We start from the raw sequence: 12,002 nt of genomic DNA, 5'->3' as shown, positions 1-12,002 counted from the left end.
CACCCCCTACCTGCATTTACCTATCTCCTTCCCAGCTACCTTCCCCCTTATCCCACCCTCTCCCTCCTATTTGTCTCTTAGCCACATGCGCGCACGCACCCATTCCTGATGAGGGGCTTATGCCCGAAATGTTGATTCTCCTGCTCCTCAGATGCTGCCTGACCTGCTGTTCTTTTCCAGCGACACACTTTTCAACACTGATAATCCAGAGATCCAGATGATAATCTGGGGACCTGAGTTTGAAACCTGTCATGCCAGATGGTAGAGTATAAAATTCTGGAATTAAGAGTCTAATGATGACCATGAATCAATTGTCAGGGAAACCTATCTGGTCCATTTAATGTCATTTAGGGAAGGAAACTGACATCTTTACCTGGTCTGGCCTACATATGACTCCAGACCCACAGTAATGTAGAGTCGTAGAGCACGGAAAAAGGCTCTTTTGCCCCACCTTGTCGAACAGGTTTCCTAAACTGACCTAGACTCTCTTGTTGACCTATATCTCTCTCAACCTTTTCCTATCCATGCACCTGTTGAAAAGTCTTTTAAATGTTGTAATAGTACCAACATCTACCACTTCCTCTGGCACTCATTCCATAATATGCACCACCCTCTCTCGTCCCTCTCGTCCCCTCTCATCTTAAATCTATGCCATCTGGTTTAGGACTCCTTTGCCTAGGCAAAAGACATTGACTGTTTACTTATCTGTGCCTGTCACAATTTAAAAAAAAACTTCTATAAGGTGACCCCTCAGTCTCCTATGGTCTAGTGAAAAAAAATCCTCACTTATCCTTGAACCTCAAACCCTTCAGTTCTGGCAACATCTTTGTAAATCTTGTGAGAACCCTTTCCAGTTTAATAACATCATCTTTCCAATATCAAGGTGACCAGGTTGATGTGCAGTACTTCAGAAGTCCAAAAGTAGCCTTACTAATGTCTTGTACAGCTGTAACATGACATCCCAACTTCTATGCTCAATGCTGTGACTGATGAAGGGATGCATGCCAAGTGCTGCCTTCACCACCCTGTCTACCTGTGGTGTCACCTTTTTGAAGGAACCCGAACCCCTAGGTCTCTCTGTTTGACAACACTCTCCAGGATCCTATCATTAACTGAGTATGTTTTGCCCTGGTTTGTCTTGCCAAAATGCCACACCTTGCATTTATCTGTACTAAACTCTACCTGCCATTCCTTTGCCCCCTGGCCCAGTTGATCAAGATCCCATTGTACTCTTTGATAATCTTCTTTGCTCACTATACCACCAATTTTGGTGTCATCTGCAAACTTACTAGACATGTCATATGCTATGTGTATGCTCTGCTCCCTAGTCTATGTTCTATTTAAGTTGATTACCATACTATTTGAGATGCTTCCACATTTCAAGTAGTTTGTAAGCTTTGAAATTGGGTCTCCCGTATATTGAGAATATCTGTGGTCCTATCACTGAATCTTCAGAAATACCAGGGTTTCACCACCAGATATGAAGCATCCTGGATTTAACCACCCTTCTACAACTACTTCAATAACTGTCTCTCCATCATAGGGTTGGACTTGGAAATATTCACATAGAATTCAGTGCCTTTCACAGTTATTCAGATACTGAAGCAATCTGTGTCCATGCACAATAAGACCTGGATAACATCCAGGATTGGGCTAACAAGTGGCAAGTGACATTTGCATCATTTGAGTGCTTGGCAATGACCATCTCCAACAAGAAAATCTTAACCATCTCCCTTGATTTGCAGTAGCAGTGCTATTGCTGTATCACCCATTGTTCATGTCCTGGCAGTTACCAGAAATGAAAGCTATATAAGTATGTTGTAATAAGAGCAGGTCAGCAGCTAGGAATTCTGTGGCAATTGACTCCTATTGATACTCCTCAAAACCTGTCTACCATCTGCAAGGTTGCAAATGGACAGTGTGATGGGAAGTCTGGATGGAGTACATCTCTGATAACAGAGCTTGACATCATTTGGAGCAAAGCAGCCTGCTTGATCAAAACCTCAGCCACCGCCAATGCTCAGTGACATCTTGTGTACGATACAGAAGATGCACAGCTGAATTTGATCTAGAATCCTTCAATTGCGTCTTCCAAACCCATGTGATCTTTTGACCTGAAGGCGAAGGGCTGCAGAAGCATGGAAGTGCAGCCAGCTGCGAGCTCTGCTCGAAGCTGAAAACCATCCTGATGTGCACACTGTGGAATATATGGCAGTTCTTGCATTGACACCAGGTCAAAATCCTGGATCTCCCTTTCTAATAGTACTGAGTGTCCTGACACCAGATGAACTGCAGGATTTCAGGAAGGTGATTCACCAGTACCACGTTATGGGGAATTAGGGATGGGTAACAAATGCTAACCTTACTAGTGACACACTCATGCAGTGGAAATACTAGATGAAGTGTGGTCCTGTCAAAAACCTATATAATCACAGCAAAACTTCCTTGTTCTTATATTCCGATCCCGTGCAATAAAGGGCAACATACCTTTTTGGAGAAAGTGAGGACTGCACATGCTGGAGTTCAGAGTTGAGAGTGTGGTGCTGGAAAAGCACACCAGGTCAGGCAGCATCAGAGGAATTCCTGATGAAGGGCTTATGCCCGAAACGTCAGTTCTCCTGCGCCTCTAATGCTGCCTGACCTGCTGTGCTTTTCCAGCACCATGCTGTTGACTGCTTACCTTTTTGGCTTTCTTAACTGATTGCTGTGCATGATGCTCTATGTTTCACTCTGCAAGGATCTCCAAATTCTTCTGAATAACTTCCATTGGGGTCTTAGCTTCAGCAAAAAAAAACTGTTTTTCCATTCTTACAACCAAAATGGATAAGTTCATACTTCCCCACGTTATATTTCACCTGTTGTCATCTTACCCAATTGCTTAACTGATCTATATTTTCTTAAGCTTCTTTGAATCCTCCACAGTTGGCGTGCTCATCTAAACCACTGATACAGATTGTAAGTAGCTAAGACTGAAGCACTGATTCTTACAACACTACATCTGATTTACACCGACCCTTTCCAAAAGTGACCCATTTATTGCTACTTTTTTGTTCCAGCCCATGAACTAAGCCTCAATCTAAGTTTACATACTACTCACAATACCATAAACCCTAATCTTGTGAAAAAGCCTCTTGTGTGGCACTTTGTTAAATTCTGTATTGTTTTACTGTCTCTTTTTGGCTGTCATCCCATTTTGCACTTCTCCATATTTTACATAGTCTGGTTTGCTTTTTCCTCTATTACTTTCAAAACTGATGTCTGCTATGTGTGGGTATAGTTTGCAGTGTATCCTGGAAATTGAAGCTCAAACATTTTCTGTTCTTTCTATTTGTCTTGATTCTTTATAGATTATGTAGTTATGGTTTTATGTTGTAATGCGTACAACAGCAGTTTTTTTAAAATTTTACAGGTGCGGCACAGAACATCAGGCCAAATAATGGCACTTAAGATGAACAAACAGACTAGCAACAGAGCAAATATGTTGCGGGAAGTACAATTAATGAATCGTCTTTCTCATCCCAACATTCTCAGGTACTTGAACAGTAATTGGTGAAACCATTTAGTCTTGAAGGAAATTCACTTTTGAAAATGTTTAGATTGTTCTGTGCTTACCCTGTGTTGCTAATTAGACATTCAATTACTTTGATTTTAATATTCCCAAGTTTCTTCTTTTACTGATGGAAGCACATTTAGGTATTGTTGTGTAAGCTTGCAAGTGGCTTACATGTCAAAAATATTAGCTACGCTCATGAATTTGGTTTGAATAAACGTTTTATAGAGTATTGAATATTATCTTGTTGCATTAATCTGTTTAATCCTTTAACTGAATGTCTGGGTTTTTATTTTGATGTTAGAAATTGAGTATGAAAATGAAATTACTGCTGTCAGCCATTCTCAATTTTTCTCTCCTTTCTTAGCTATTCAGACAGAGATGAGAACCCTTGTAGCATTCTGAATTCCAACATTGTGATCTTTGTACGTGTACATATGCTTCTGTGTGGCTACCAGTGCTGTTGTTTGTTCTCGTGATCACATTCTGTCCTGGGTTTCCTTTGGGTGTTCTGGTTTCCTCTCTCAGTCCAAAGATGTGCAGTTTAGGTGGACTGGCAATGCTAAATTGCTCAGTGTCTCAGGATGAGGAGGCTAGGTGGATTAGCCCAGGGAAATGCAGGGTTACAGGGATGGAGTAGGGGGATGGGTCTAGGTGGGATGCTCTTCGGACGGTCAGTGTAGATTTGATGGACCAAATGGCCTCGTTCCATATTGTAGGGATTCTATATTACTGGACATTCTAATCAGCTCTTCCACGTTGGAGAGGAACTCTTGCTTGAGGGGATGTTTCAATATTGAGGCAGGATTTATTTAGATTTGTTTCTTGGTCTTCTGAGACCTTCTGTTTGAGAGTAGTTGTGTAAGATATGAATGAAAAAAGGTGATAAATTCAGAAAGTATTTTAAAAAATGCTCTAATCTCAGTTGCATTCTTAATGGTGAATCATATTGTGTTTCTGACATTATAATTTACTTAGCATAGAATTGGATAATGATCCAAACTTGTGCAACTAATTCTGAAGAGGAATCCTATTGGATTCAAAATGTTGGCACTATTTCTATCTCCATAAATGCTGCCAGTACTGTGGTTTTAGAAATAAAGCCAAACATATATAGAATCAAAGATAAAAATTTGATCATAAAATATACTGTTAAGTATTGCTGCTCAAAACTAAAACTGAACAAGTGCCTATTATCTGAATTAGTTCAGTTACTCTGGATTTGTTGAGGTTTCTGCCACTAGTCCTATAACTTAATAAGAGAAGACCTGAGGCAATCAATATCTCATACCTTCAAAAGGAGTATTAACTATGTCTGCCAGACTGATGAGATGAGTAGTGAGATGTCCAGTGATGCATGTGAAATGATTCTTTCTGCTCTGCTGTTAAGTTCAGAATAGATTGCACTTTTGCTCTGTATGCTGATTGTATTTCATAAGTTGTGAAGTGTCAAATCCTTTTGAAAGATCAAGTAGAAGAGAAGTAGACCTTGAGCCTGTTCTGAAGTTCATTTTGGTTATGTCTGATTTGTGCCGCCTCAATTTGCTTGTTTTTGATCCGTTTCCCTCTATGTTCTTAAGTAATGAAAGATTTATTGATTTCTGTTGAAGATTTAAATTGACAGTTTTTTGCCACTGTAACATTGTAACTACATTTGTCTGAATAAAATTTTGTTTTGTTTTTCCACTTTCCAACTCATCTAAAATTTTATTTCCCAATTATTTTGGTCTTTTTGTTCTTCTCGATCTTTAACTTGTATCTCTTGAGTGCCATTTCCTAGGCATTGTCCTTTGCTTACTTCCCTCATCTGTTCTGGTAAATTTCCTATCACTAGATCCAACAGTGCTCCCTCTTTTTCTTTTTACCTATTTGCAATGTGAATGGTAGGGGCTAAAAATCTTCATTCAATAATGATTATTTGTGCCTTACTGCTAGACACCTATGGAATATCTCCGCCAAGTCTTTTTGATATACAGATTTCTGTCTGTCCTTTTATTGTGGCTTTTATGAGCACATCTTTGCCACATTCAGAATACTAACTTCTCATTGACAATGTATGTAGTACTTCGGAAAAAGATTCATGGATACTTATTCCTGAAATCTTTTTAGTTGCACTTCATTTGCTATAGCAAAGGAATTGTACCTTATTGCGCCACTGTGCTGTTTATAGGTTGAACTGAAGATTTTGGCATTACTTTGGCTGTATACAGCTGAATGTAGTTTGTGTCTTGTCTGAGTTATTATTTTGGTGGCTGCAATCATTTTTTTTTAAAAGTAGAATTTTTTTTGGAACATTTGAAACATTTTTTCGTTGGCACGGTGGCTCAGTGATTAACACTGCTGCCTCACAGCACTAGGGACATGGTTTCGATTCCAGCCTCTGGTGACTGTGTGGAGTTTGCATATTCTCCTGTCTGCATGGATTTCCTTCGGTGCTCTGGTTTCCTCCCACAATCCAAAGATGTGCAGGTCAGGTGGATTGGCCATGGTAAATTGACCAAAGTGTTAGATCCATCAGTCAGAGGGAAAAGGGTCTGGGTAGGTTACTCTTGAGAGGGTCGGTGTGGACTTGCTGGGCTGTGACGGGCCTGTTTCCACACTGTCGGGAATCTAATCTAATTTTGGATGTTAACTGTCAATGTCCAGGGCAGGCCTGTACATACAAACGTTGAAACTAGGAACAGGAATAGGCCATTCAGCCCTGAGAGCCTGTTATACTATTCATTATGATCTTGGCTGGTCTTTTTATTTCAGTGTCATATTCATGCTTTTCTATACGATAATAGTCAATGCTGTAGCCTGTTGGTGAGGCATTTTTAATCAAACTGTTAAAGGATTTTATCGCACTGCTCTGGATCAGTTAGGACTTGAAGCCAGATCTGCTTGGAACACTACCACTGCACGATAAGAACCCACTCTATATAATACAATACAAAAGCCTTTGGAATTGGCATCACCTGTCTTTGGGAGGGGGAGGGAGGGGCTTGAAACTTGTGGGCAGACAGAAACCTGATCTTCCAAACAGTGTTGACAATCTTGGACACAGCTCTACCTGTTGGTAGTTATAAATGAGCTGCTATATCAGCCTTCCCACACCCAAGCACCCTCAAGAAAACCAGCAGCTCAGTGTGAAGTGAGTCTTGTGGTATTAGAGAATTAATTCACCTTAATATTTGGCTAGGATTTCCCAGCCACCTGTACTGTAACAGCCACTATGTGGCACCCTTCACGATGCTATTACAGTGGATCACAGAATCTGAGCATTCTTCCCTCTGGGAAAAGCACCCCGTTGGACAGTAATGAACTGAGAAGATCAACAACAGGAATGGAACTGAAGTTGTATCTTAATGGCAGGACTCCTGAACTGGGCATAATTGCAGACCAAAATGTGAAGGGGCATTGCGGAAGTTGTGACACTTGTATGGATTACTACTTGTTGAAGAGCTATTTGAAAATAAGGGCACTTGCACGAGGGTGCAGGTGTCAAAATTGTGAGAATGAAAAGTGTAAAAATTGACAATGTACGTATTATGAAAAGAGCATCATACTTGGAAGGTACTGAATTTCTTCCAAATTACAGTAATTCAGGCAGAACGAGCCTGGAAGAAAGCACTGACTCAGCCACTGTGGCCAAATGCAGTATTTTGTACAGTATAATGTGACTTTACCGTGGCCAATTGGCAATTGTCATAGAATGGACTTGAGCCATTTTGTTGTTCTCTTAACTCTTGAGAAGCTTGCTTCATATTTTGACTGCCTGAGTTTCAGTTGTTATTGAATGACAGGTTATGCTAACTAAACTAAACTAAACTATTTGTTTGCAATATTAATTGTGCGCACTTTATTGGACTGGTTTCTGCTTTTATAGGGCTCTATTAACTTTCCGCCATTTGATATTGTTTTAAATAGGAAGGTACCATAGAAGGGACAAAACTAATGGTTAGTTTTTAGTGCTGAGACTGTAACTAAAAACACAGTTTACATGTCAAGGGCCTCCTGATATTAATAAGACTTCTTTTTAAAAAGCGTTGAGAGTGTGTTAGTAATCTTTCCCTTGAGCAGTGGATGCAGAGACACATACCCTTGGACTGCCTTTAGTTAAGAACGTATCTGTGGTGGACAGGAAAGTGGAGTTGAGATCACAATCAGACCAGCTGTAATCTTGATGAATGATGGAGCAGGCTTGATGTTGAATGACTTATCCTTCCAATTAGTATATATTAATATGCCTAATTGATTCAAATTTGTGTATTTAAATTCAACTGATCAGATCTTTTGAAGAAGAGCTGGGAGATTCTGAATTGTTGATAGGGCTGTGAAGAAGGTGTATGGGCTGTAAACTTTCATGAGCGGGGGATTGAGTTCTAAGAGCTGCGAGGTTATGCTGTAGCTGTATAAAGCCCTGGTTAGACCACACTCGGGATATTGTGTTCGGTTCTGGTCGCTTCAATATAGGAAGGATGTGGAAGCTTTAGAGAGGGTGCAGAGGAGATTTACCAGATGCTGCCTGGATTGGAGGGCATGTCTTAGGTTGAGGGAGATAGGGCTTTTCTCATTGGAGCAAAGAAGGATGAGAAGTAACTTAGAGGTGTACAAGAAAATGAGAGGCATAGATAAAGTGAATAGTCAGACACTTTTTTTTTCCCAAGGCAGAAATAGCTGTCATGAGGGGGCTAATTTTAAGGTGATTGGAGGAAGGTATAGGGGAGCTGTCAGAGGTAGATTATTTACACAGTAGTGGGTGCATGGAATGCACTGCCAGCAGTGGTAGAAGAGTCAGATACATTAGGGACGTTTAAGCGACTCTTGGATAGGTGCATGAAACATAGTACAATGAAGGGTATGTAGGTTAGTGATCTTAGAGTAGGATAAAAGATCGACATAACATCAAGGGCCGAAGGGCCTGTACAGTGCTGTACTGTTCTATGTTCTGTGTTCTGTGTTTTTTATCTGTGGCAGGTGGCATTTTGCGCAACTATGTGGTTGTTGTGTATGATGGACCTGATCTACCTTGTATATTAATAATTATATTCTGCGGACTCGGCAAGATGGCGGCAATTCTGAAGAACTGCTGTAGACAACTCTGCCTAACAGCCAAGGCATAATGGTGTTTTTTTGCCATCCCTGGCCAACTTGTGTGTTGGAATTATTAGTTTAAAACTTTACAGAACACATATTTGTTAATATTTGGGAGTGGGCCGGATGCCAAAGGGAAAAGGAGTGAGCAAACAGCAGCAGGGAGGACATTCCCCTGCAGCACCTACCACACCAGAGACTGCTGCTGAAGCAGCAGCCTGTCCTGAACCCCCTGGGGACCTGACAGACTCACAGGAATTAGCTGCAACGATGGAGAGACTTACCTTGAAGTTTGGGGCTGCAATTGAGGAGATCTGTGCCCAGGTCCAACCTATTGCATCCATGCTGCAGAAGCATGAGCAGGAGATCCAGGGGAGAGGCTGGAGGAGGTGGAGGGTCAAACTAATGCCTCGGAAGCTGTAATGAAGTCCTCATCCAGTCGGATCTAGATGCTGGAATGAGAGGTGCGGGCCTTGCGAAACCATATCGACGACCTCGAAAATTGAGGTCTGAGGATAAATCTCCAAATTGTCGGGCTCCCTGAAGGTGAGGAAGGTGAGCAACCAGTCAGCTGCTTTGAAAGCTGGATGCCAAAGCTTTCGGGCCTTCACATTGAGTCCAGCAGGCTTCAGATTGAAAGGGCTTATCGGGTTACAGTGCAAAGGTCAGGGCCGGTGCAGCACCACCGCTTGGTTCTCGTGCACTTCCATTCATATAAGGACAAGCAAAAAGTCATAGAAGCTTCCAGATCCCTGGGAAAAGATCCGCAGGCACTGCTGTACAAGGGGTCAAAAATCATGTTTTTCCAGGATTTTTCAGCAGCTGTAATTCGAAAGAGGAAGTCCTTCGATAAAGTTAAAAAGGCTGAAGAACCTGGGGATCCAGTACTCCATGAGATACTCTCCCCCCCCCCGTGCTCCATTTCAGCTACGAGGACTCAGTTTATACATTTGACTCAGCAGATATACTAAAACCTTTGTAGACACTTTAAAAAAGACGGATTAGCCTGAAGAATACGGTTAATGTTTGTTCTCTTTTCTATCTTTCCACATGTTTTCCCTTCCTTTTTTTAATTCCTTTCTTTCTCCCTAATACTTTCCTTTTCGGAAAGGAGGGAAAAGACTTTGGAACAAGTTCCTTTTTTTTTAAATAACTGGATTTTTCTGATGGGAAATTTTGTGGATATTCTTTGTTGTCTCTTTTTTTGTTCTGTTTCTCTTTTAGTCACAAGTAGGGGTGACATGAAGCCAGGGATGGGTGGAGTGCTCATCCTGACTGTTTTTTTTTCTGTTGATTTAAGGATCATCTCCTTGTTTTTTTTCTGGGGCATACTCTGGGTTTGAAGGACCTGTGAAGGAGGGGATGGGTAGGTGTGTGCCCCCTATAGGCAGGGGGAAGAGTCTTCTATTCAAGTTTTTATAGTTGGTTTTCTTTGTAGTTTTTTGGTAGTAATAGTTTTAATAGTTATGATAGAGTAGTTTTTGTACATATATAGTTCTTTGACTGAGTTTTTATTTCTTACGTTCGGCGCTTTGTAAGCAGGGTTCTCCCTCTGAGAGGTTCAAGGGTCTCTGAAAGGAGATATGGCTAAGTTTCTTATTAAATGGTGCACCTGGAACATTAAGGGAAGTCATTTGCCTGTTAAAAGGAAAAGAAAGTGCTTTCTAGCTTTAGGAGGGAAAGGGTTGATATCGCTTTGTTGCAGGAAACCCATCTTGATGAAGGGGAACACCTGAAATTACAACAGGGGGGTTATGACTGGGTATTCTTTTCATCCTTTACCACTAAAAGTAGGGGAGTGGCGGTACTTATCCAGAAAAATCTTCCGTTCGCATTACTAGAGCAGGTGAAAGATGAGCAGGGACGGTTTGTGATACTTAAAGCCCTGATACATGGGGAGGAATATGGCATTTTAAACGTCTACTGCCCTCTGGCGCATCCCCCTCAAATTTTTTGATTAGCGCTTTCTCTAAGTTGAGTGCTTTTGGAACATGGCACATTATTATAGGGGGGAATTTTAATTGACTTTTGGATCCGACAGTGGACAGGATGCCTTGTGACCCCGCCAACTATTTCTTCCCTGGCCAAGCAGGTGGTTGACTTATGCAAGGAGTTGGGGCTTGTGGTTATTTGGAGATGTCTTCACCCTACCAGCAGGACTTCACCTTTTTTTCAAACCCACATAAATGCCACACGAGGATTGAGCTCTTTCTGGATTCCTTGGCCCTTCTGGATTCGATTATGGGTTGTAAAATTGGGAATATAGCTATCTCTGATCACGCGGCAGTATATTTGGAGGTTAAGGTCAAGAGTGAAGGGCTAGGTTTGCGGCACTGGCATTTGGACTCTTTTTTTTTCTTCTTAAATTATTCCACAAATTTGGAATCCTTTTGAAGGAGTTTCAGGAATTCTTGACTATCAACTCCGGCACGGCTAGTAGTCCGTCTATGCTATGGGAAACTGCTAAGGCCTTTGTTAGGGGATTATCTATTTCCTATTTGGCTAGTTGGAAATGACAAAAGGAGGAACAGCAGCGTCTACTTGAGACGCAGTTGAAAGCCGCTGAGGCAGCACATTTTGCGCAGCCTTCGGTCACTAAGCTACAGTGGATCACGGCCCTTCAGGCTGCCTTGAATTCAATACTGACACAAAACGCAAAGAAAGAACTTGCTTTTGCTAGACAAAGGCTGTTTGAGTATGGGGATAGGCCAGGGAAGTATTTAGTGTAGGTAAAAACAATGACTGCAGATGCTGGAAACCAGATTCTGGATTAGTGGTGCTGGAAGAGCACAGCAGTTCAGGCAGCATCCAAGGAGCAGCAAAATCGACGTTTCGGGCAAAAGCCCTTCATCAGGAATAAAGGCAGTGAGCCTGAAGCATGGAGAGATAAGTTAGAGGAGGGTGGGGGTGTGGCGAAAGTAGCATAGAGTACAATGGGTGAGTGGGGGAGGGGATGAAGGTGATAGGTCAGGGAGGAGAGGGTAGAGTGGATAGGTGGAAAAGGAGATAGGCAGGTAGGACAAGTCCAGACAAGTCATGGGGACAGTGCTGAGCTGGAAGTTTAGAACTAGGGTGAGGTGGGGGAAGGGGAAATTAGGAAATGTTGAAGTCCACATTGATGCCCTGGGGTTGAAGTGTTCCGAGGCGGAAGATGAGGCGTTCTTCCTCCAGGCGTCTGGTGGTGAGGGAGCGGCAGTAAAGGAGGCCCAGGACCTCCATGTCCTTGGCAGAATGGGAGGGGAAGTTGAAATGCTGGGCCACGAGGCAGTGTAGTTGGTGCGGGTGTCCCAGAGATGTTCCCTAAAGCGCTCTGCTAGGAGGCGCCCAGTCTCCCCAATGTAGAGGAGACCGCATCGGGAGCAACTGATACAATAAA

At 42.1% G+C, this 12,002-nt stretch overlaps 1 protein-coding gene across 8 annotated transcripts in view; it reads left to right on the top strand.

Moving 5' to 3' along the window:
• The window catches only part of tesk2 (testis associated actin remodelling kinase 2), a 104,591-nt gene that overhangs the window by 36,181 nt on the left and 56,408 nt on the right, over positions 1–12,002 (top strand). For 7 of the 8 annotated variants that reach the window (XM_072574379.1, XM_072574374.1, XM_072574375.1 and 4 more), the window contains one exon: positions 3,410–3,531. The exons of the other annotated variant lie outside the window; for it this stretch is intronic. In XM_072574379.1, the coding sequence (XP_072430480.1) occupies positions 3,410–3,531 (122 nt within the window). The remainder of the gene's footprint in view (positions 1–3,409; positions 3,532–12,002) is intronic. 8 annotated transcript variants of the gene reach the window in all.

This window comes from Chiloscyllium punctatum, chromosome 7 (assembly GCF_047496795.1).
Source record: "Chiloscyllium punctatum isolate Juve2018m chromosome 7, sChiPun1.3, whole genome shotgun sequence".
In the NCBI taxonomy this organism is placed as follows: domain Eukaryota; kingdom Metazoa; phylum Chordata; class Chondrichthyes; order Orectolobiformes; family Hemiscylliidae; genus Chiloscyllium; species Chiloscyllium punctatum.
Note: the sequence above shows the minus strand (reverse complement) of the source record. Positions and strands in the feature narration are given on the sequence as shown.